Genomic DNA, 26,909 nt, shown 5'->3' with positions numbered 1-26,909 from the left:
ATTAAACCTAGCCTTTGTCTATGTACTAGGATAATGTTGAATTAATCTCTATAATTGAGATATGTAAGTGAAATAGATTTTCTGGCTGAGAAGCTAAGAGAGACGAGGATGGGGGCACCAGGTAGGCCTTCCCCTCAATTTGGTGAGAGTTGTAAAGATTTCAGTATTGTCATACATTTCTTTATATTATTAAAAGGCAATTTAAAAAAAAATCTTGTCTCATAAATACAAAAGAAAAAAATTGAGAATATTTAGTGTTTAACTCATGAAATCAGTCTAGGTTTGCATAAGCTATTTGTTGCTAGACTTATAACTAATTCTGTAAAGCCTATGATGATAGATAGGTTTTATTGAACAATTTGATGCTTCCTGATAAAATTGGAAACTGAATTCATATGACGCTTTTGGCTTTTTCTTAATAAATAAGATGAATATGACCTAACTATATTCAATTGAATATTACTGAAAACTAGAATGTTCTCTCAAGTGAATGTGAAATGGTAAACTTCAAATCTGATTCTGAATGAAGTAAGATTTTTTTATTGATATATAATTGACATATCATTTTGTGCCAGTTTTGGGTATGCAACACAGTGATTCAGTATTTGTGTATATTGCAAACTGATCACCACAGTAACTCAAGTTAACACTGTCATCACATATGGTTAGAAATTTTTTTTTTTGTAATAACTTTTAAGATCTATTCTCTTAGCAACTTTCAGATACACAGTACAGTATTAACTATAGTTGCCAAGCCGTACATTATATCCCCAAGACTGACTTATTTTGTAATGGGAAGTTCGTACCTTTTGACCTCCCCTTCACCCGTTTTGCTCCCTCCCCCCACCACTCCTCCCCTCTGACAACCACAGATCTGTTCTCTGTATCTATAAATTCAGGGTTGTAGGGGTTTTTTGGTTCTTTTTTCCTTTTTTTTTTTAGATTCTACGTATAAATAAAATCATACGGTATTTATCTTTCTCTGTCTGACTTATCTCATTTAGCATAATGCCCTCAAGGCCCATCCATGTTGTTGCAAATGGCAAGACTTCATTACTCTTTATGGCTGAATAGTATTCTCTGTGTGCGTGTGTATATGTGTGTGTGTATTTTTGTATCCATTCATTCATCTATTGATGGACACTGGGGTTGCTTCCATGTCTTGGCTATTGTAAATAATGCTGCAGTGAACATGGGGATACAGGTATCTTTTCTAGTTAGTGTTAAGATTATTTTTCACAGTGTCTCAGAAGAAAAGGTAAGATAAATAACCTCGTAGAACTCAGAAATGACTAATGATGATAACTGTAAGAAACGTACCAAAATTATAACTGTTGCAATTATGACTTTTTTCTTCTTTACAATAATTTTAATTACAACTACAACTGATGTTGAGCTCTTGTTAAAAACTGGCACACACACAAAGAAAGAAAAACCTGGCATAATCCTAAGTACTTTATTTATTTTTTTAAGATTTTAAAAATTTATTTATTTTAGGGAGGGAGAGTGAGCTCGAGCAGGGGGAGGGTCAAAGGGGGAGAGAGAAGAAGAGGGAAAAATCCCAAGCAGACTCCACGTGTATTTTAAAAACAGAAATAGGGGCGCCTAGGGGTGCTTAGTCTGTTAAGCATCCAACTCTTGATTTCGGCTCAGGTTTTGATTTCAGGGTTGTGGGATCCCTATGGAGCTCCACACTCAGCAGGGAGTCTGCTTCTCCCTCCCCCTCTCCGTCTGCCCCTCCCCCTGCTCTCTCTCTCTCTCTCTCTCTCTCTCTCGCTCTAAAATAAATAAATAAATCTTTAAAAACAGAAATAAAATGGTAATAACCTTTCAAAACAAGAAAATTGTACCATCTTCAGGGGTAACAGTTTATAAGCAATCTGACATATACCATTTAAAAACAAATGTACCAAAACAAACATACCATTTGTAAAGCTTTTTCTCCAGGTCTGTGCTGTATTATTAGAGACTGAGTTCCAGCATCTGCCTTGGGCAAGTACCTTAACATCTCAGAGCCTTGTCTCCTCATGTAAAATGACTCTAATTAGTTGCCCTATTTCTTTTTTTTTTTTTTTCTTCAAGACTTATTTATTTTAGAGAGAGAGAGAAGTGCATGCGAGCAGGGCGGGGACAGGACTGGGGTGGGAGGGGTGGCAAAGGGAAAGACTCTCAAGCAGACTCCCCACTGAGCTCAGAGCCTGGAAGGGGCTCCATCTCACGACCCTGAGATCATGACTTGAGCCAAAATCGAGAGTCTGACGCTCAACTGACCGAGCCACCCAGGCACTCCATAGTTGCCCTACTTCTTAAAATTGTTGAGGGGATCATATGAAATATATGAAAACAACTTGTAAGTCCTAAAGTATGATATAATATTAGGCAGTGCTTTATTATTTTAAGTCAAAATCTTAAAAATTTGCAGCTAGAAAATTATAATTAGATGTTTCCTAGATAATACATGATACATTCATAAAACATTAAGATAAAAATACACAAAGCTAGTTCTTGTTCAGAAAATCAAACTATGGGGCGCCTGGGTGGCTCAGTTGGTTAAGCGACTGCCTTCGGCTCAGGTCATGATCCTGGAGTCCCGGGATTGAGTCCCACATCGGGCTCCCTGCTTGGCAGGGGGTCTGCTTCTCCCTCTGCCCTCTTCCCTCTCGTGCTCTCTGTCTCTCATTCTCTCCCTCTCAAATAAATAAATAAAATCTTTAATAAAAAAAAATCAAACTATGATATAAATATGGCATCAAGTTCTATTTTTACTCAATGGTACATAATTTGGAAGTGCTGTGGCTAAAGCCAGCTCTGCATTCTAAGACAGTGTTATTTAACACAAATAATGTTTTGTAAATGATATTTAAATGACATTTCGCATTGCTATTTATTAGTGCCAGTTTCTCACAAATGTCTGTAGAATTAAAATTTTTAATATTAAATAATAGTTAAGAAAGGGAAAGACTTTAGTTTGTTCACTGTTACATCCCCATTGCCTAGAACATTGTCTGAGGCACAGTATTTGTTGAAAGACTGAATGAAAGAATACTCCAATAATTGGAGAAGAGAGTTTAAGAACAGCTGTAAAACATGATACATGAAGATGTTAAACAAAAATACCAGTAATATGTGTAATATTCTGAAATTTCTTTGGCTCACATACGTTTGGCAGATTTAACATTTCTTTTTATTTGCTTTACTCAGGGACGAGCTGCCTTAACACAAGAGAAGGAGGAATTTGCCCATGAACATGAAGAAATGAAGAACCTAGAAGCCATTGTTCGAGAAATAAAACCAACTGCCCTCATAGGTAAACTTCCTCTTTCCAGTAAACCCTACCCTAATCCCATTTTGGCCTGATTCATTTTCATACTGATTTTTGAGGCATAATTTAACTTTTTGAAATTTTAACCTTTGGAATTCACAAACACAATTACACGTTTACTGAATCAACAGTACCCCATGGACACCTAGATTTATAAATTTAGTACTTACTGTCTTCTCAGTTTTACTGATGCCAGCTGAAGTGGGGGGTCCCCCTCTACTAACTCGGTCAACCTCTTGATCCTTGGCATAATCAACTCTTCACCAGGCTTAATAACTCCAGATAGACAGTGGTTGTCAAGTGGGAGTGACTTTGCCCCCAAAGAAACATTTGGCAATGTCTGTAGATGTTTTTGGTTGTCACAACTTTGGAGGGGTCGGGGGTAGGGTGCTCAGGGCTACTAACATCTAGTGGGTAGAGACTAAGAATGCTGCTCAACATCCTACAATGCACAGGAAAGCCCTCCCCCTGACAACAATTATCCAACCCAAAATGTTAATATCCCAGAGGTTGAGAAACACTGAACTAACTGGACCCTCCTTGAAGACAGGGACCATACTTATAATCCTCATAGCACTTAACACAGTAGCTTACACAGTGCATGTGCACATATTATCTTTAATATAGTCAATAAATTTAACGTGGTTAAAAAAACTCAGTCGAAGTTATAAAACTTTATGCCTTATTTTTGTGTGTATGATGTTAGTCCTTACTTTGTATTATACTTCATACCTAGAAGCTCTTGTGAAACAGATGACAGTATTGAGAACAATTATGATAATCATAATAAAAGCAAATACTCTATAACAAAAACTGCAATAAGCCTTTATTGTTGTTTTTAACAAAATATATTAGGAATATGATTTTTTTCCATTTCCATTATGCTAATTGCTTTATTCTTCTGTTAGGTTTCTTTCATTGAGTGATAACTTCAATTTTACAATTGAATTGGATGATTGTCTTAAGTATTAGCGCTGGTTTATAAAACATAATTACTTTATAGCCTGAGAGACTGGAATATACTCATAGAATTGTTTATAGAGAAATAATAAATATTAGGCACATTTTAATTTCCTGATATGTTTATAATTAAATTACCTAGTAAATGGGTCACTAACGCAATGTATTATGAGCCAAATGTTATATCTGTGATTTTTTATATAGATACTTATAGATTTGTAACCCTCAAGATCATTGGCATTAGTAAACTTATCTGTTTTTGTCACTTTAATGCAAATATTCTAGTTTGTTTAGGGTCTATTCAACAGTGACCTGACATGTCTCATTGTTTTGAGGGCATGAACTTCTTAGATTAATTAACCAATAATAGTCTATTCATTGGTTTCTCATTTTTACATTAGGAGTTGCTGCAATTGGTGGTGCATTCTCAGAACAAATTCTCAAAGATATGGCTGCCTTCAATGAACGGCCTATTATTTTCGCTTTGAGTAATCCAACTAGCAAAGCAGAATGTACTGCAGAGCAGTGCTATAAACTAACCAAGGTAAAGCAGAAGTATAACTGATTTCTACGCCCCCCATTCCCCAACTCCACCAATGCTGGCGTAGACTCTGATATTTTAATAATCTAATTCTTATCCATTATAGGGGAGCCAAGGATATCTAAGGTTCTTACCACTTAATCTTTAAAAATTAAACAACCAAGATTGAAAAAAAGTGAGTAAGTCAGAAGGGATAAGAGCTATTTCCTTTTCTAGAATGTTGTTGTATAAATCCTCCTCTTCAGTAAAACAAAATAAACTCTGTTGTGTTTATTGATAATTTTTCCCAAGTGATTTGGAAGTATCTAAGATTTACATATGAAAGCTAAAAAGGAAAAAGTTTGATTCTAGACGCTTATTAAAATAACTCTTGGGCGCCTGGGTGGCTCAGTTGGGTGAGCGACTGCCTTCGGCTCGGGTCATGATCCTGGAGTCCCGGGATCGAGTCCCGCATCGGGCTCCCTGCTCGGCGGGGAGTCTGCTTCTCTCTCTGACCCTCCCCCCTCTCATGCTCTCTATCTCATTCTCTCTCTCAAATAAATAAATAAAATCTTTAAAAAAATAATAATAAAATAAAGTAACTCTTAACTAGCTATTTCTGAACATTGAAGCATACAGTATAAAACCACAGTCTTATTTTTGCTTTGCTAAAGCCTGGGTTTGGATTTTGATGCCATGGGTGGTACATTTGGGCAGCTCTTTTGACATCCAGCCAGGTTGGGATAGGAGTCCTCAGAGCTTCAGCACTTTATTGTTTCCAAAAAAATGGCTTATTTTATACTGCGTTTGTATTAATATATATTTGACTGATATGTTGACAAGAGCTTTCTTTCCTTCAAAGACTTGAAAATGTCATTACAACAAAATAGAGGTTGAGTCATATATATCTAGCACATTTATTTTGGAAATAAATCCAAAATGAATTAGAAAAGGTAAACATGACACAAAGTTAAGTCACTCTGCACAAATCAGAACTTGATGGCTCAGCTTCTTTAATATTATAACCTTAAAAGCTCATTACTAGAATTATTGAAATTGTTGGCAAGGAGTTACTCTCTTATCTATTTGGAATGACATCAGTGTCCTCAATAATTTTTATTTTTATTTCCAATTTAGTTAAAATTTAATTTTAATTTTCAACCCATCTCAAGATTTGGGGAATTTGCCTGGCATCCCTTCAGTATGTCTTAAGTCTTTACAAGGGGAATCAGATTCCTCTGGGCAATAAAATTTTAGCATGGTGCATTGCACATAGTAAGCACATAATAAATGTTTATGTAATTATTTTGTCTCCTATTTCAATAGGTGTGAAGAGTTTATAGACTCACCAGTAATAGACATAAACAAAATTAGCCAAATTTATATAGTTGTATTTTTAAATTTGAATGTGTCTGATATAAATGGCCTAAACTCTTTCTTATCCTCTTACTTAATGTTCTGTGTTATTTAAAAAGAATTGAAATAGGGGCGCCTGGGTGGCTCAGTCATTAAGCATCTGCCTTCGGCTCAGGTCATGATCCCAGAGTCCTGGGATCGAGCCCCGCATTGGGCTCCCTGCTCCGCGGGAAGCCTGTTTCTCCCTCTCCCACTCCCCCTGCTTGTGTTCCCTCTCTCACCGTGTCTCTCTCTGTCAAATAAATTAAAAAATCTTAAAAAAAAGAATTGAAATAAAATTGAAAGTCATTTTGAGGCTAAAAATTTAAATACTGGTTCAGCCAAAGGATTACAGCAAAGCAAAGACGAGTAGAGACTCAGGCACAGGTGAAAGGTCATTAGGAAAGGTTAAAAATGCAAAATGCAGGAAGATTATTGAGGGCGCCTGGGTGGCTCAGTTCGTTAAGCGACTGCCTTCGGCTCAGGTCATGATCCTGGAGTCCCAGGATCGAGTCCCGCATCGGGCTCCCTGCTCAGCAAGGAGTCTGCTTCTCCCTCTGACCCTACCCCCTCTCATGTGCTCTCTCTCTCTCATTCTCTCTCTCTCAAATAAATAAATAAATAAAATCTTTAAAAAAGAAAGAAAGAAAGATTATTGAATCATGAAACACTATAATCCAAAAATAGTATGGAGAGATTTTCTTCTCCATATTAACAATCCATATCCATGAGAATGTCTAATAGCTGTCATTTATTGAGTGCCCTTCCTCCTTAAAATGATGATTTTTTTTTTAAAGACTTTTTATTTATTTATTTGACAGAGAGAGACACAGCGAGAGAGGGAACACAAGCAGGGGGAGTGGGAGAGGGAGAAGCAGGCTTCCTGCAGAGCAGGGAGCCTGATGTGGGACTCGATCCCAGGACTCTGGGATCATGACCTGAGCCGAAGGCAATTGCTTAACCAACTGAGCCACCCAGGCGCCCAAAATGGTGATTTTAAAACAGTAGGCAGGAAGTGAAGGCAGGGAGGGAGATAAACATATATATAATATTGCAGCTCTTTTTCTCAAATACAGTTTTTTGAAGATATATAACATATATATCAAGTAATAATTAAGTTATATTAGAAAGTTGCTTGTAATTATTTTATCTGCTAAACAGAGCTGAAGGTATCAGACTTGTCTGAAAACAAAACCTAATGTTCTATAAAATAGAAGTGTCCTACAGGCATCTAGATGAGAATTTCAATTTTCTTTCTCATCTGTCTTCATCTTTTTATACCCTGATGAAGGTTGAACTTTACCTATATACAAAAAGCATATTATGGTCTTTGTTAAAAATGAATATTGAGTTAATATTATTAACATTATAATGGATTTAGACTCTAAATAGGGATGAAAGTTACAGCCCAGCCTGTGATAATTTAAATGATGCTTTGGGGATTTGGTGCTGTGGACCTCTCAAATGGATTTCTTAGATTGTGATGCTTTATTTGTCAAGGGTTTCCTATACCTATTTTAGAAGCCTGACTGTTCTCAGCTATGTTTCCACCCTCATCTTCACAGATCAAGCAGACTCCCTTTTTTTTTCTTTTTTGAGAGAGAGAGAGAGAGAGAGAGAAAACGCGAGCAGTGGGGAAGGGCAAAGGAGAGGGAGAGAGAGAATCCCAAGCAGACTCCATACCCAGCATGGGGCTTGCAACCCTGAGATCATGACCTGAGCTGAAAGCAGGAGTCTGATGTTTAACTGACAGCCACCCAGGTGCCCCTCTTGCTTTTTGATTAGCAGTATGGAATTGCAGCACCTGGTAGGCCCTAGGTCACTGCCATCTAAAGCATGCAGTATATGAGGTTTCTCAAAAACAGTATGACAAAATATGAAGATTAGGAAAAACATGATAATTTTTGACAATTATTGATAATTTAACCTTCCTCTTATTTGCCAATCCCATTTGTGCTAATGAGTTTGTTTCCTACATGATTTTCTGTATAATTCTTTACAATATAGAAATACATAAAATTTGTCCCAGTGATTATGTTGAAATGCGTAGATCCCTAAACTCTAACCTAAAATGTCATTCTTTCCAGTACTCTAATGTTAACCTATCACTTTTTTATCTTCAGAAGTCTATAATCTGAAGCCCCTATAGAAATGGTTGATAGGCTTTTGGGTTGGACCCCTGCAGAGAACAGAGTGGTGGTCTTGGGGTATCCTGTGCTTTGCACACTTTTCTGAGGCGAGTGAGGCAGAGAAGAGTAGTAATCACCCACTCCAGAACTTACTGCCAACATCATATAAACTTGCCCGGATTTATTAGAGAGTTAATGAAAATTAGTCTTAAACACTCAGTACTTTAACTATGGCGTAGTTCTGTTATGATACATTTGTTTTCAAATATCGTGCTTCTTTTTAAAGTTGGTTGTGTGTCTGTGTTGTAGGGGTGTGCAATTTTCGCCAGTGGCAGCCCTTTTGATCCAGTCACTCTTCCGAATGGACAGACCCTATATCCTGGCCAAGGAAACAATTCCTATGTGTTTCCCGGAGTGGCTCTGGGTGTCGTGGCGTGTGGCTTGAGACATATCACAGATAAGATTTTTCTCACAACTGCTGAGGTATTGTAAAATACTCTGTGTTCACCAAGGCTATAAAACACCAAATGAGCTCAGTGTAGGTGGTTTAATGATTTATTTATATAGCATCTCATCTCTCTCCCTATAAGGTACAAAGTTGAAAGGGGAAGAAAATCTCTCCTAGTGGACAATAAGGGGTGGGTAGCAGGTTCATATTGAGTCACTAAATAGAAGACTGTTCTTCAGTGGCCAGTAGAAAAATTGTTCTGATCTCTTACAAGGAACCCTTTTTTGTCTTCACACTTCCAATCGAATTCTGTGACAGTAGTGACACAATTAAAAATACTGTTTCCACATCATAATGAAGTGGTAAGTATTTCTCCATTTCTCCAAACCTTCCTAAATAACAGCATTTTGGAGCTTGAAGATGAAAGTCTTATTTATCATTGAGGGTTCAGGGCAGAAAACAGAAAATACTCTAATATTTTAAGCAGAAAGAAAATTAAAACAGGGAATTAGTGTTTATAAAGTCATTAAAAGGACAGATGGGGGTTTGAGTGTGGGCCTTCGGGAAAGATTCTCAAAATATCACAGAGCAGACCCACTAGAGGGACTCTTAAGCTACTCTTAGGAACTGAAGGATCTAAAATTTACCTTAGTTGGAAGCTAACAAGTTAGCTTGCCATAGTTTCATAGATACTGGCACAAAACCCTTAGGTCAGAGACAAATGCCTTTATTACTTATGGCATAAGAGGTACCATAAACTTCAGGTTCCCATCACTTCCCCTAATCCCACAAGCTTCAGGGGGGATGATGCAATGATTGGGCATGTATTTGTAAAATCATGAGCTTTTGATAATCAGAATGTTCATCTGGTTGATACCATGTTTGAACAGGATGCAATTCATGATTGAGAAATTTGAGTGAATTTCCTCTAAAATTAAACCACTATACAACATTATAACTAAACTGAGCTAAATAAAAATAAAAATTGATTAAAATTCAAATATTTTCATCTTGCAAACATACTATTCTTTCTGTTTTGAAGGGGAACTCTAAGAATATAGATAAAGAGTCTTATGCTATTGATGTGATCCAAGGATTATAATCCCAGTGCTTAACACTTGGCCTCATTCTGTGAGAACAGGTGTCTGAAGGCTATAATGTTCTGCTCCTTTCTTTCTTCACTGCATTAAAAGCATGACAGCTGATGTCTCAGAGTTTAACTCAAAAATCTTGTTAAACATAAGTAGATGTCTAATTACTCAGAGAGCTTTTCAAAGCTGTTTATACAGTAAGGAAAATGTAATCGTTGTTCTATGTAACTGACATATCAAAGGGGAAAAAAAATCTTTTACTCATTGCCGTCCATGTTTGCTTTCCTAAATAACTCCAGCACCATCTAGTGACAAGGTTCATGAAAAAAATCCTCCATTTACTATCCAGGCAAAGTAATAATCACTACCAAAAAATTTTGAAGAAAAAAAAATGTAATGTCAATAGTCTTATTCTTATCATAGATAGTGATCTCTCTGGTGAAATCTTTTTGACCTTTCCCTTGGTTTTCTCTCAGGCTTCAGCACAACATTCCTGTTTTTCATACCACCTCATTGTTTTCTTTGTCTTCTTTTCTGTCCCTTAAACTGCGAGCTTTTTTCTAGCATTCTTTTTTGTGTGTGTGTCCTTTTTTCTTCCCTTTTTGTTATGCTTTTAGGGATCTCATCCATTCTCTTGTTTCCATTATCTTAATTCTAAAAGTGGCCAAATCTATGTATTTCTAGTTTCATCTTTTCCCATGTCTCCAGTTATCTGATGGATATTTCCACAGAAATCCCCTGCTCTTTCCTTAAACGCAAATGCATAAAACCTTCTCACCCTCCCTCACCCTCAGTATTTGCATTGCTATTAGGGATACCCCTTTCTAAGCAGACACTAAAACTTAGAAGCCTGACATTCTTTCATTCTCCCTTATCCCAAAGCTTCAAACACACTGTGCATACATACGCCTGTATAACTGCTCTATTATCCTGCCTGGAAAACTCTGAGAACTATTTTCCACCTATCTAAGCCTATCCCTCTGGACACTGCTTAGGTCCCACCTCACATTTGAATCCTTTTGTGACTGCTGTGGCTCATCTTGATCTTTGTCCTTAGCCATGGCTGTCTTTATCAAATACTTTGACATTTAGTTTAATTTCTACTTGTATTATGCTCTTGAGAGCTTTATGTTTTAAACAGTTAAGTGTTGCCTTACAATTAAATTGTAAATTATCTTCTTTAAAGACAGTCTTTCGTATACTTCTTTAAAAACACCATTAGCACCTAGTACAATGCTAAAGCACATAATAGAAACTTAGTGAATACTGAATGGAGCTAAATAGAACTAGTCATATATCTTAGCAAGAAGAATAAATACAATACCACAGATGCTCATTGCTAGAGGGCCCAAAGAGGGAAGTCCTTGTCTAGATTATATTTTGTAGTTAACAAAAGTTACATGTGGGAGATCTAGGTGAATCTTTTTGTTTGGCAACCCAAAATTTGTTAATTTAGGATTATTGCTGAAATACTAGTTGGGTCTCTTAATGGAACTGGAAATCTCATGGATCAACATCAGTCCTGAAGGTTTTCTGGGCATTTTTATATCACAAAGAGATTTCTGGCTTTCCTGGTACTCTGGCAGCCTTCTGGACCTCTGATAAGAACACTTAGTGCTCCCCTGGGTTAGCCCCCCTGGCCCTGCATTGTCTGTACAGCAGCCTGGGAACAGATTCCTCACCTCCTGTCCACATCTGAGACGCAAGCCTTGGCTTCCTATCCTTACACTATTCCTCCTGAGTCACCTGCTTTGTGTCCTCTCACCTGGCTCGCCCACCCCTTTCTGATGTGTGTCCAGAGGACACTAGAGATGATCACAATAGACAACAGCATCTGGAGGAAGCGGATTCATTTAAGTCACTGGATAAGTGAAAATCTAGCCGCTGTAACATTGTCAGAATGAAACGAAGAGAGATCATTTGAAAGTGGACCCAGTGTAGTTAGAGAGACACCAATGGCATATCAAGAGCAGCAAATAATTTTTGAGTGAATGAGCTAATTGGTGAGAGTGACACTAAGACTGTTTTATACTCTCTCTTTTCCCCAGGTCAGTCCCTTCCGTTTTAGTGATTTCGTTCCTAACAGTAGGCTCCCCGTTGTCACCTGTTGCTGCTTGACTCTGTTCCATGGTTTCTTGGCTCCCTCTCTGTATGACAGGCATCCATGGAGAGCAAAGACTCAGACTGATTCTTCTTTACTCAGCCATCTTCTTCCATTCTACCATGCTGGCTGCCAACTGTTCTTTTAAAAGTGAAATAGCTAAGATTTATTGAACACTTACTTTCCCAGACAATGTGGTAAATTCCCTACTGGTGTTTATTTCATTTAATCCCCTGATTTAGGAATTGTTATTAGTCTTATATCACTGAAGAGAAAACTATGCTTCGGAAGGTTAATTAATTTGCCTGAATTCAAGCAAATAGTAATTATTGCAGTTAGAATTTGAATATGGACCTACCTCCCATCAGAGCCTGAGCTTTCAACCGCCATGAAATTCTGTCCTTTCAAGATTGCGCTACTCATTTTTTTCTCTATCCGGGTAAATAACAATACTGGATCCCCATGCAAGTTTTTGCTTTAACATCTAAGAAATGCCAACTGATTTAAATCTGCTAAAAATCCTTTGCAGAAAAACAAGAACTAACATGATTTTCTAAGCAGCCTATATTCAATGGGGAATCAACATAAAATGTTTTTATTTTGCCCTAATCGCTGTTTGGAATAATTCTCCTTCAAGTCTCTCTTTTCTTTCTCTTAATGGCATCTCAGTAACATTCAATTCTGTTTCAATTCACTCATTCTTTTAACGAGTGTTAATTAAGTACCTACTACGTGTTAGGCATTATTCTGGGTGCTGGGGCTACCTCAGTGAACAATAATTAAACATCTGTCAAGTTCAGAATATGTACCTGGTTCAGATAGCATGCCCTCTCCTTTCAGTACAAGAGGCCTGCAAGAGCCGCTGGCAGAGAGCCACCTTCTCTTCCCCCTCCATACCAGCACCTCGAGGGGCTTGGGGCAAAGAGTGTGGCCAGGCTCTGAAAAACCTCCTCCCTCTTCTCATCAAGGCCTATCTCCTCAAATGTGTTGGATACAGAAAAGAAGGGTACGGAAAAGGGCAAACATGGCTTTTATTAACTCTCCACTTTTTTAGGCCATGAAACCATTGGAAGCAGGGGCCAAGATCTGGCTTTCTCATGGGGCACGTATACAAGTATTTAAAGGACCCTCTAGGGCAAGACATGAGCGGTTTGGCTCCAGCTCAGCCTCCCTCCCCTTCCTCAGTTTTCCCAGCCTGTTGGATCATCCTCTGCAGTGGTCACTCAGCCTTCGAAGCACATGCCTTCTAGGGGTATGGGCTGCTCCCCAGCAACCCCCCCTTCCCATTCTCTTCACCTCTCCTTATATACATAGGTCTATAACTGCTCAGGCTAAGTGGAGAACAGAATGCCAGTCTCTCCTTCTTGAAGGCACCTCAAGCTTTCGAGAGGAGCAGCATGCAGCAAGAAGGAGGAAAAGCCACTGCATTATGACTAGGCCAAATCATGGTTCTAGCGACTCTCCCTGTTTCTCCCCTTCTCAGCCTCTGGGAAGGGGTGGCTGTGTTTGTGGGGGTGGCAGGGCTGATTCTGCCACCTCTTAGGTTCTGAGGGAGATGGCAGTCCCCACTTATTTAGTGGCTTCATTATAATGTCAAACACTTAATTCTCTTTGCGCTAGAGTGGGGGGCCCTGATCACCAAATCTGGGGCAAAGGAGAAGTTTTACTCAACATCCTGTTATAAAGACAAGAAATAAATGAGTTAAACAGTGTCTTTATTATAAAATTCTTTATGATCAACTTTTGTGAATATAATTATACATTATAATATTTTGCATAATATGCGATGTTCTATTAATCAAATAACAGTTATACTAGTAACTTCATCTTACTCTCTTTCACCCCACACACCTGCCTAAATATCCTTGTTCAGAAGTCCTCAGTTACCCATAGGATTTAACCAGAACTCCTTAATTTGGCATTGACAATACTCCAATCCTTATTCTCTATACAGTTCCCCCCCCACAGATCAGGTCACTTGAGCTCACTGAGTCCAGCTCATATATCTCTGCCTTTGGTCTGAATCTTCTTTCTGGAGGGCCACCACTTCCCTGTTCGTATAACTTCTAGCTCTCCTTCAGTCCTGTACTCAAGCTCCCTCCAGTGTTCCTCTGGATATCGTAACACTCACATTTCACCTTTAGCCTAGGCTGTCCTCTCTCAGCATTTTCTTTTTCTCCCTCACTAAATTATAACTCTCTCAAGGGCAGGAACTGCCTTTTTAACCTCTCTTGGTGTTATGCTTGCCTAGTGTCTTTCATATTTGCTGATGGAATAGCAGAAATAATTTCATGATTAAAAAATCTCAAAGATATTAAGAGATACTGAAAAATAAGTGTTTGATTATTCAAAATGTTTCAAACGAGGAAGATTTTCTCCTTCCTCTCTGCATCCTCAGGTCTGTCACTGGTTTAGACTTGCCCTGCTGAAATACCTAATCAAAGTCTTAGAGCTGGAGGGAACTTCAAGGTTGCTGAGTCTGCCTCTGTGCCCCAGAAGGTTTCGCAAATAACTGAGCATATAGAACTTTATTGTTGAACCATTTGAGAGCAACTTACAGTATTATGTCCCTTTACCCCTAGATATTTCAGGACTTTTTTTTTTTACGTGGTCTCTCTACCATTTTCAATTCAGGAACTTTAACACTGATATAATAGTATTATCTAATGTACAGTCCAAATTAACATTTTGCCAATTATCCATAAGAAAAGGCCTTTCTAGCCTCTAGACTAATCCTTTAATCTGCAAGAATATTTCAGTCTTTTCTTTATGGCGCTGACATTTGGGAGCAATATAGGCCAGTTGGTTTTTACAGTGTTCCTCACTTTGGGTTGATGTGATTGTTTCCTCATGATTGAATTCCTGGTGTGCGGTTTTGTTAGGAGCCAACGGCCTAATAATAGCATCCTACCTCAGGAGGCATATAATGTCAATCTGTCTAATTAAAAAAATATGTTATTAAGGTCTGATTGACATACAAAAAGCTATACATATTTAGTTATACAACTAGATGAGTTTGGAGATAAGAATACACCTGTGAGGGGCTCCTGGGTGGCTCAGTTGGTTAAGCGACTGCCTTCGGCTCAGGTCATGATCCTGGAGTCCCGGGATCGAGTCCCGCATCGGGCTCCCTGCTCAGCGGGGAGTCTGCTTCTCCCTCTGACCCTCCTCCCTCTCATGCTGTCTCTCATTCTCTCTCTCACAAATAAATAAAAAATCTTAAAAAAAAAAAAAAAGAATACACCTGTGAAATGATCACCAACACGTGCACCATAAATACCTCCATCACTGCCGAAAGCCATTTCCTCTTCTCTTTATTGTTATTATTTTGTGGTGTGTGTGAGACAGACAGAGAGTGCTTGAGAGAGGGAGATAAGAAGACTTACCTAAGATCTACCCCCTTAGCAGATGTTTAAGTATATGCCGTTTGATTTAGAAATAGGGAAGGGTCTGGGGACAGTGAATGCCGCGGCCAGTTAGGTGATTCAGATAATCCAGAATCTGGGTGAGTTGAAATCCCCTTTGCAGTGTGGCTCCAACCTGGCTGTCTCAGCCTCCTGCTCTACCGCTTGTGCCGGAATATGGGAAGAGAGGAAAAAGTAAAACACGACGACGTCGGAGAGGGAGACAAACCATAAGAGACTCTTAACTCTAGGAAACAAACTGAGGGCTGCTGGAGGGGGGAGAGATGGGGGGTGGGGTAACTGCGTAGTGGACATTAAGGAGGGTATGTGATGTAATGAGCACTGAGTGTTATATAAGACTGATGGATCACTGAACTCTACCTCTGAAACTAATAATACATTATGTGTTCATTAATTGAATTTAAAAACTAATTAATTAATTAATTAATTTTAAAAAAAGAATATGTGAGCCGGGAGAAGCAGCGTGATCAGCCTTGGCCCCCTTCCCTCCTATACTCTCAGGCTACTTTTCCCCTCACTTCCGTCATCCTCCTCTGCCTTCCTTGCTCCTCTCCCGCCCCGTTCCTCTAGTATATCAGAAGGAAAGCTTCCAGCACTTCATGGCACAGTAGAAAAGGAACTGGAGTAGCAGACAATGCAGTTTCTATTCCCGTCTTACTAATGGTGTGATCCCACCAATCCCCAAGTCTCTCTGGGCTCAGTTTTCCCATGGACAAAGGGGGAGACGAAATTAGGTGATCACATTAATGTGACCCACTTCTATACATCACCATATGTGACCAATTCACCTAGTTATCCTTTTAAATATAAGTAAAACATTTTTTGTCTTTCTTTTTTTGAAAGGTTATAGCCCAGCAAGTATCAGATAAACACTTGGAAGAGGGCCGGCTTTATCCTCCTTTGGACACCATTAGAGATGTTTCTCTGAAAATCGCAACAAAGGTAAAACCACACTTGCTTGAGTCTCATTATTTTTCCTTCCTTCTATTGCTAAATATGCATTTTTAGGTACTGAAAATCCACTTCCTTGAAATGTATATCTGAATCAACTTATTTTGTCAGAAGTCAGAGAAATGAGACACAGTGCCTCAGCAGAACTTAAGAATTACACTTCATCCCTAGGAATTGAAGAATTGGGCTGAATCATTAATTTTCCTATCATTCTTTTTCTCTTCCATAATCTAAGTTAGTAGGGTTTCATTTCAGTTAGGTTTCCCCACTTCATCTTTTTTTTTTTTTTTTTACTTATTGTTTTCCATATCACACTTGGGATAGTCACCAAAATACTGCAGATGTGGTAGAGTAATATTTAGACCTTGAGTCACCTGTCTTATCCATGTTGCCTTGATGTATGGCATCTTCAAGATCACAACTGATAATACTGGGCAGGGGGCAAAACAATGAGGGCAAGCAACTCAAAGCTGTTGGGCCAACAGATGAGCTATTGGAACAATTAGCCAAGAAGAACCTAAACTCAGAGAAATTTTCTTTAATTAAGATGAGTGAGAAATTTGATTTTTTTATGCAATATAAATGTATTAGCCTATTAGGGTTACCATAACAAGACACCACAGACCCGATGGCTCAAACAACAATTTGAGGGCTAGAAATCTAAGATTAGGCAGTTGGAGGCTTGATTTTCTTGGAGGGCTCTCTCCTTGGCTTGTAGATGACTTCTCACTGTGTCCTTGTGTGGTCTTTTCTTTGTGTACAAACATCCCTGGTTCTCTTGGTATGAGAAATTTACCCTTCCTATAAGAACACTACTCACTTTGGGTTAGGGCCCACCAAACAGCCTCAGTTTAATTTAATTACCTCTTTAAAGGCCCTGTCTCCAAAGAGAATCACACTCTGAAGTACTGGGGGTTAGTACAGATGAATTTTGGGTGACAGAAGTCAGCCCATAATGGTTATGTTTATATGTTTTATGTTTAAACTAGGGTTTCTCAACCTCAGCACTATGCACATATTGGCTGGATAACTCTGTTGTGGAGGTTATCCTGGGCATTATGGAATGCTTAGCATACCGGGCCTCTACCCACTAGATGCCAGTAGCCTCTGCCCAGTTGTGACAACCAAAAATGTCTCCAGACATTGCCAAGTGTCCCCTCAGGGGCAAAATTACTTTTGGTTGAAAATCAAAACCATTAGCAAATTTATCAAAGCAATACCATATTTAGGATTCACATACCATTATTTGTCTTGTTGATTGAGGGCACATGCTTCAAAAACCATATAATATTTCAAAAAAGTTTAGATAATCCGCTTGGTTACCTATCCTGAAAGAGTATCCTATTTTCTACTATTTATGTCTCCTAGTTTTTAACAAGTTTGGATTGTTAATGCACGGAACAGGACATTATCATGTTAAGTTCAATATGAAGATTTAAATGAGAAGGTGTTAGCTTATGATTAGAGGAGAAAGTACAAAAGCAAGGAACCTCAGGGGAGTTCAGACAGACTCAGATATTACACCTAGAATAATGGGAAAACGCAGAGAGCAGAGACAGAAACTAGCAAGTCAGGACAAAGAATCAAGTTGAGGGAGGAAGATGGTCTAAGTGGACCTCAAGCTTGAGGTTTCAGGGCACGTTTGTATACAATTCCCACAATTCCAGCAAGTCTATGGAAATGACTGAAACTTAGAGACACTAGATATACAGGTGTGGGCAGTATTTCCGTGTGGTTACAGGGAAGGGCCAGGAGTGGTTGGGGCTACCAAGACAGCAAGTATAGACAGATGAGAACCAAGGATAGAACGTGGTTTGTTATACTGTCCAGAAGACAGAGGCAAGAAGCCAGTGAAGAGAAGTCAGGATTTTAAGAAGAGACTCAGAACGGAGCAGCGGGTCAGAAATTAGACAAGGCACAGTGTCAGGATGGGCGTGGAAGTTATGATCGACACAGCTGTGGTAGTGAGAAACACAGGTGAACTTTTTAGTGCCTACGAAGTTATCAAAACCTTTTACAAAAGCAATTTCAGTAGCACAGAAGTTAGGGAGAATTCGGAACGCAAGAGAATACAAGCTGCTCTTGCGGAGTCTGGCATTGACAAGGAGAGAGTGAAGACGTCACTGAGAGAGGACGTCATTGGTACAGTGTGTCCTGGGAGCAGAAAGAGGGATGAACATAGTCTATGTCAGGAACGCAACAATGCATAGCACAGGGGGCCTCTGGGGTGATGGAGATATTCGATCACTGGGTGTGATAACAGTTGCACAACTCTGCCAATTTACAAAAATAATTTAATCGTGCACTTAAAATGTTTGAATTTTGTAGTCTGAATTATACCTCAAAAAAGCTGTTAAAAAGTAATTTATAGGTACTTTGGGAAAAAGAGAAGAAACTACCCAATACTCTATTTTTCTAACATAAGCAGTTTTATTGTTTTGGTGTATTCGCCTCCGATCTTTTTTCATTTGCTTGCTTTCTTTGCTAACATCATCCTAATCATGGCGTATACATCTATTTCATGTTTTTCACAAACATTTCTCCATAATATGGCACAGTCTTTGTAACCATAATTTTTCATAAATGCATAATTTTGCATTGAGAAGAGATACTTAATCATTCCAGTAGTCTTCAAAATTGGACTTATCCAAATAACTCTATTACATAAATAACCCCCAGTGACTACTTTTTTACAACTGGAGTGAATTAAAGAGCATAGAGTGATTAATTTTGACAAGAGGGAGAATCCATTCATTTCAAAGAAAGTAAAGGAAGACCGAATGTTTAAAGATACAGAGGAGATAGTTTTGAGTTGTTGGAAGGGGAAATTGAGATTGTTTTCTCTGATTAGCTGCAATGTTCTCATTCCAGTGATGACAGTCAAATGCAGATTTGACAGAGGAAGGTTTGAAATTGCCTTGTGGGAACTAGGAGAGAAAGGGTTCTTGTTTGTTTAAAGAAAAGGATAAAAGCATAATGTGTGACCACATGGACCCAGGTAGGATTAGGAAAAGTATGGCATCTCAGGAGGCAGCCATGAAGGAAGAAAGCCAGCACTGAGGGTTCCCCAGACCGGGGACCAGAATGGCAAGTGTGACAGCAAGACAGGGAGACGAGATTCTGTCATACTGGCGAGGAGCGTTCAAACTGACCGCAGAGTCCAGCTGATTAGGTGAGCAGGGTTATAATAAGGACATTTTGTAGGAGGCTGTGGTCAGCATAGGAATTGTTGAAACTGCACACTGAGTTCAAACTTAGCAGGAATATTAAGGTATTTAGTTCAAGTTAATTATCATTCGGGTCATGTCAAGACTTTTACCACTGGATTATCTGTGAAATCCTGTTACGATTACATTTGATAAATCGCTCTTGTGCACACTTTCCGTTGCTGAGATCATATTCTCCTCCTGCTATATGATTTAAAATTGCATTTTTATTTTATACCTTCTTTGTGTATGTGTGCTTTTATTATACTCTAACTTAGTTTTTTTAGACAAGACATAAATTTTTTGAAACAGATACAAACTGACACGTACTCATCATCAACTCTATTCATTAAAATAATTAATATTCTTTTTTATTCCTAGATTGTGAATGATGCTTACCAAGAAAAGACAGCCACAGTTTATCCTGAACCCCCAAACAAGGAAGCCTTTGTCCGCTCTCAGATGTATAATGCTAATTATGACCAGATTCTACCTGATTGTTATTCTTGGCCTAAAGAGGCCCAGAAAATACAGACCAAACTTGACCAGTGGCATAATAACTGACATTTCTAATTCTGTTAATGAGATCTTAAAGTCTTTCATAATTTTTAAAGATTGGAATCTTTTATAATAATTCATTAGACTAAGAATTTTACTTTAACAATAAAAGTTCATGGAAGGATATTAATATACTTTAGGGTAAACATCACACTAGACAGTTTTGCTTCATTTACTTTCTTGTTATTTATGGTTTCTCTGCTCATTATTTTGCCCAAGTTCTCTTTAAAAGCTATTGTACCTACTACTGAGAAACACATCATTTTTATACAGGGAACTAATGGAAAGACCAAAATTAGTAATAAATTGATATACTCAACATTAAAATCCATAGTTCTTTTGTTGACTGTTTTGTTAAAAATCTACTCTTTTTTTATAAAGACAAATGAATTTAGGCATAGGTGAACTTCTGCTAAAAACAGAAACAACACTTAACTTTGTTGCCTAGAGAAAATAACTTATCAGGTATTTTTATTCCAATCCTAGATTATATTAGTTCTTTTAGTGCAACTGAACTCTAACATTTCTAAGAAAGATCGTTGCTGTTTACAATGCCTTGTGCAGCCTTAGATTTTAATATTCTTCCGCCGTTGTGACATCTTCTTATCACCTTGGTCCTCAGTCAGATATCCCTTCTAAAAGCACCTTTCTTCGGCCCCTGGCTGAATGTCCTCTCCTCGCACTGTTGCTGCCAGGTATTTGCAGCCTGTGGTCCCTGTCCTGAGGTTGGTATCCTCAGTTCCGCATAGCTCGAGCCATGGGAAGAGCTGAGAGAGGGAGCAGATAATCTCCTTGAGAAAGGGCTGCCTGTGGAGCCGACCTCTTAGGACAGAGATCTCCAGAGTCAGGATCGAGAGCATGGTTCCCAGACAAGCTGGGTTCCGACATGAATGACCTGCCCTCGTGTTTCCTTGATTAGTTCAGGTAATGAGGAGCTCACTTGTTACAACAAACTCATTTTCCTCTGGGTTTGGAGGAAATTTTGTAACCAGTTCCCCAGTATCCGAAATCATCTTGACGTCAGGTATTGAGATATTCTAATTACCATCAGTAGTTCTAGCCCAGAAATTAATATTAATTTCAAGTTTTACTTTAGATGTTCATAACTGAACGAATGGAAACAATTTTAAATTCTTAAGCTCAGGTGCAGTAACATTTGCTATTTATTTGTAGAATTATTTGGAGGATTTTGTTTTTGAAGTAAAGCTTTTAAAAAGTATAAGAAGATGTTCAAGATAAACTATACTATAAAATGATTTATTGAAGGTTGACGGTTACACAGATTGTTTTAGGTGTGAATAGAACGGGTGGGGGTATTTCTGAAAGTAACATTTAGTCAAGAGTTTCCTCAATATAGTTACTTTGAAAAGATCCAGAATGCTGATTTCTTGTTTCCTGTTGTCTTGTAGCTCTAACTAAATGTATTTACCTATGCAAAAGATTGATTAAAGCATAGAGAAAGTGAATGTATAAAATTATGATTGTCTGTTTCTCTTAAAATACTGTTAAATTGTAAAATGATAATGCTGCATCTCAGCAGTCATATGACAGGTTATACATTTTAAAAATATTCTAATAGGTAATTTCAGCATGACCTTCGTTTAATACATGTGTTGTCATATTTGCTGTATATTATGATAAATGAACTACTTTCTTATCCTCAGAGAAAGATAATGAAACAAGCATTGGATGATTTCTTACTAGGTTTCAAGTATTCTGTGTAGATTATCTTATTTACTGTAGTCCCTACAAGTTCCTTACAAAGTAGGTATTTGAAGGAACTTACCAAGTCCACAGAGCTAATCAGTGAAGGAGGTGAGCTCCCTGTTTAATCTTGCTTCATAGTCTGTTCTGTCTTCACTAGATGGAGTCTAGAATAGCATCATCCAATAGAAAAAGGAAGTGGGCCACTTGTGTAATTTCTAGTGGCCTCATAAAAAGACGAAACAGGTGGAATCCATGTTAATAATTTATTTTATGTACACTGACACCTCCAGAATATTATTTCAATATGGAATTGATATAAAAGTACTAATGAAATATTTTACATTACCTTATACTAACCTCCAAAATCCAGATAATTTCATGTACATCAAAGTCATGGAAGCCCACAGACCCCCTGAGTATGTGAATCACAAAGATAGCCCAAAAATCAACAGATAAAAGGAATAGGGTGTTTAATAAAAGAATTGGGAAAACGGGCCTACCACATGGAGAAAATCAAAACGAGAACCCTACCTTAGACTTCCGATGGGTTAAAGAATTAAATATAAATAGTAAAAATATAAAGTTAAAAATTAATGTAGCAAAATATCTTTGGGACCTCAAGAACACAACCATGAAGCAAAAATGGATGGAGTGCATTATGTGAGGCTGGGAAGGTTAAGGCCGACAACCGGCTGCTGCCATCAAACAGGGTAAAGTGGGGAGAAATACAGGACTGTGGGAAAGGGTGGTTGCTTCTACAGAGATGGGTTCATCAAGAAAGCGATTATCGAGGCTCAAAGGCTTAAATCAGCTCAAGGCATGGCATTAAAAACTAGAAAAATGCCTATGTTTTTGCCAGAAGAATCTTTTCTGTCTTGCTAGCTGTAAGGATGAAATAACTGAAAACAAGAACATTCTTGATCCTACTGGTTGCCAGATTCCACCAGGAATTGCATTCACAGCTTTCACCAGGCCTTGTATTTAAGAATATTGATCAGAAACAGGAGGACCTTGATCTGGAAAGGGGATTTATGGGTAGAGGGATTTGGAAGACGTGTGATACCCTAAGCTAGTGTGAACAATAACCCAGGTCTGAATACTGAAAGTCCTGTGTCCCAGGAAACCCCTCTTCCCCTAGGCAAACTGGAAGAATGGACATGTCCTCCCTTGCTAATCAAAGTGGGAACTCTTCCTGTCTAAAGAGGTTGTTAACTGCCTTGCTTGAAGATCCTGTAATCAGCTCCCTCAGTTTACCTCCTGCTCTTCCCACATTATTCCTCTTTACCTCCACACACTAAATATCAGATGCCAGAGAGGAGCTGTGGTAGATAGTTAGAAAGGGAAATCCATAAGAAGACTCCCACCAAAAGAATTCTTGACTTAGCTTATTTATATTTTCAAAACCTGAGGGAAAATATATGGGATTCTGAAATGTACTGAGAAAGGAGAAGTGCAATTTTGGATTGGATAGAATTGATTGATAGGGGTGCACTTGCCATAGATTCTGGATTCAGTGTGTTGCCTTGAGTAGCTGAAAGTCATTCTACTTTTGGTTCTACTTTTAGTTGGCTGAACTGTACACTTAATAATGGCCCACATTAAATGAAATCGAGAATGCAAGCATTCCTTGAAATAATGTTAGAGGAATTCAAAGATTTCAATGATAGGAATGTTGGAGTGGATTTGTCATGTGCAGTCAGACCATTTTAAGCCTGGTGATCTCCTAAGTCTCCCAAGAAGACCTATCACTGACCCTCCTTTCACTAAAGCCTTGAGAAATACAATGGTGATGGGAATATCAGCATCCATGAAAAACATTTTCTTAAAATATTGGGGTATAATTAACATTATATTAGTTTCACATACACAACATGATTAGATATTTGTATATATTAATGCAAAATGATCACCACAGTAAGTCCAGTTAACATCCATCAGTAATTTTTTTTCTTGTGATGAGAACTGTTAAGATTTACTTTCAGCAACTTTCAAATATGCAATACAGCATTATTAACTATAGTCACCATGCTGTACATAACATCCCTATTTATTTATTTAGATTCTACATATAAGAGCAATCACACAGTATTTGTCTTTCTCTGACTTATTTCATTTAGCATAATGCCCATAAGGTCCATCCATGTTGTCACAAATGGCAAGATTTTTTTTTTATGACTGAACTACATATATGTATATATGAATATATACACAGTATTACACATTTTCTTTATCAATTCATCTGCTATTGGACATGTAGGTTGTTTCCATATCTTAGTTGTTGAAAATAATGTTGCAGTGAACATAGATGTGCAGATACCTTTTCAAATTAGCAATTTCATTTTCTTTGGATAAATACCCAAAAGTGGAATTGTGGATCATATGGTATTTCTATTTTTAATTTTTTGAGGAATCTCCATATGTTTTCCGTAGTGGTTATACCAATTGGCATTCCCACCAAGAGTGCACAAATGTTCTCTTTTCTCCACAGCCTCACTAACACTTATTTCTTTTCGATGATAACCATTCTACCAGGTGTGACATAATATCTCACTGTGGTTTTGATTTGCATTTCCTTGATGAGAGTGATGTGTGGAGCATCTTTTCATGTATCTGTATGTCTTCTTTGGAAAAATGTCTATTCAGATTCTCTATTTTTTAACTGGATTTTTTTCTATTGAGTTGTATGAGTTCTTTATATATTTTGGATATTAACCTCTTATCAAATATGTGGTTTGCAAATATTTCCTCCCATTCAGTAAGTTGCCTTTTCATTTTGTTGATGGTTTCTTTGTGTGGAAGTTTTTTAGTTTTGATGTAGTCTCAGTTGTTTATTTTTACTTTTTTTGCCTTTGCTTTTGGTGTTAAATCCAAAAAATCATCACCAAAACTGACATCAAGGTGCTTATTACCACCTATGCTTTCTTCCAGGATTTTTATGGTTTCAGGTTTTTCATTCAAATCTTTAATCCATTTGAGTTGGTTTTTGTGAATGGTGTAAGATAGTGGCTGAGTTTCATTCTTTTGCTTGTGACTGTTCAGTTTTTCTAAAATTATTGAAAGACTCTCCTTTCCCTGTTGTATATTCTTGACTCCTTTGTTGTAAATTAATTGACCATATATGCGTGGGTTTATCTCTGGGCTTTCTATTTTGTTCCATTGATCTATATGTGTTTTTATGCCAGTGCCATACTATTTGATCATTATGGCTTTGTGATATAATTTGAAATCAGGGAGTATGATGCTTCCAGCTTTGTTCTTTTTTTCTCAAGATTGCTTTGACTATTTGGGTTCTTTTGTGGTTCTGTGCAAATTTTAGGATTATTTTTTGTTTCTCTGAAAAATGCCATTGGAATTTTGATAGGGATTGCATTGAATCTGTAGATTGCTTTAGGCAGTATGGACATTTTAACAATATTAATTCTTCCAGTCTATGAGCATGGAATACCTTTCACTTATTTTTGTTGTCTTCAATTTCTTTCATTAATGTCTTATAATTTTCAGTGTACAGATCTTTAATTTCTTTTTTTTTTTTAAAGATTTTATTTATTTATTTGAGAGAGAGAATGAGAGAGAGCACATGAGAGGGGGGAGGTCAGAGGAAGAAGCAGACTCCCCCCTGAGCAGGGAGCCCGATGCGGGACTCGATCCTGGGACTCCAGGATCATGACCTGAGCCGAAGGCAGTCGCTTAACCAACTGAGCCACCCAGGCGCCCCAGATCTTTAATTTCTTTGGTTAAAATTATTTCTAGGGTTGTTTTTTTTTTTTGGTGAAATTGTAAATGGGATTGTTTTCTTAATTTTTCTTTATGATAGTTTGTTATTAGTGTATGGAAATGCAACAGATTTCGTATATTGATTTTGTATCCTGCAACTTTACTGAATTCATTTATTAGTTCTAACAAGATTTTTGGTAGAGTCTTTAAGGTTTTCTATTTATATGGTATCATGTCATCTGCAAATAGAGACAGTTTTCTCTTTCCAATTTGGATGCCTCTTATTTCTTTTTCTTGCCTAATTGCTCTAGCTAGGACTTCCAATACTATGTTGAATAACATAGTGGTCAGAATGGGCATTTTTGCCTTGTTCCTGATTGAGAGGAAGAGTTTTCAGCTTTTTACCATTGAGTATAATATTAGCTATGGGCTTATAATATGTGGCTTTTTTTATGCCCTCTGTAAACACTTTGTTCAGAGTTTTTATTATAAATGGATATTGAATTTTGTCAAATGCTGCATCTATTGAGATGATCGTATGATTTTTTCCTTAATTTTGTTAATGTAGTGTATCACATTGACTGATTTGCTGATGTTGAACCATCCTTGCATCCCTCGAATATATCCCACTTGTTCATGGTATATGACCCTTTTAATGTATTAATGGAATCAGCATTTTATTGAGGACTTTTTTTAAATTGAGGACATTTTAATAACTCTGGGAGACTTGTGGGAAATGCCATGGTTAAAATGGGGTCCCTATTTTATTAATTTATTTTTTATTTTATTTTTTTAATGGGCTCCCTATTTTAATGGAGATATCAGAATCTTAGGGTTGATAGAGGCTGAATAGCAGTGCTTCCAAATGGAGACACAGTGGAAAGAGTTATAAAAGGAAGCTGGTCCACTGTAATTGGCATAGTTTGGCCTACTGAAATCTTTGGTGGTGGCCAGTAAATCACTGGGTCTCATAGCCTGAAATGATGTTGAAAAATCTAACAACTAGGATAGCACAGTTATTGACCAAGAAAAACGAGTGCCAGTGTATACAACTGGTACAAACACACCAGTGTATATCAGCTAAATATCAGCTGGGCTTAGGACCAAACAGGTGGGCAACCCAATGTAGGCCTTACTTGCTATGAATAACAACAGCAGCAGAAAAACCTGACTAGAGCCACCAACATAGGGTGTCAAGGCCTTCAGCAAATTGCCATGCATAGATATGAATGAAAGACCCTAAGGTGATGAACTCTGTAATACCCAAAATCTTCCTTTGAGGTTCCATTTACTAGAATAACAATACATTGCAGAAAGGAAACCACTAGTCCTTTTGGAAATCACCTGGCAACAAGAGCTCTGAACAAATACAGATTTCTAGG

General features: G+C 37.8%; 1 protein-coding gene across 2 annotated transcripts in view; it reads left to right on the top strand.

Annotated features, from left to right (window-relative positions):
* ME1 (malic enzyme 1) overlaps positions 1–21,581 on the top strand; it is a 202,783-nt gene extending 181,202 nt beyond the window's left edge. Inside the window, exons 10-14 of one of the 2 annotated variants that reach the window (XM_064597815.1) lie at positions 3,202–3,307; positions 4,684–4,826; positions 8,636–8,809; positions 16,235–16,333; positions 19,930–21,581. In XM_064597815.1, the coding sequence (XP_064453885.1) occupies positions 3,202–3,307; positions 4,684–4,826; positions 8,636–8,809; positions 16,235–16,333; positions 19,930–20,112 (705 nt within the window). In that variant the 3' untranslated portion in view covers positions 20,113–21,581. The remainder of the gene's footprint in view (positions 1–3,201; positions 3,308–4,683; positions 4,827–8,635; positions 8,810–16,234; positions 16,334–19,929) is intronic. The other variant, XM_064597816.1, reaches the window with a different exon arrangement.
* Positions 21,582–26,909: the final 5,328 nt, after the last annotated feature.

Source organism: Mirounga angustirostris, unplaced genomic scaffold, assembly GCF_029215605.1.
Source record: "Mirounga angustirostris isolate CCGP_5_RB_7025 unplaced genomic scaffold, mMirAng1.0.hap1 SCAF_8, whole genome shotgun sequence".
Taxonomy (NCBI): Eukaryota; Metazoa; Chordata; class Mammalia; order Carnivora; family Phocidae; genus Mirounga; species Mirounga angustirostris.
Note: the sequence above shows the minus strand (reverse complement) of the source record. Positions and strands in the feature narration are given on the sequence as shown.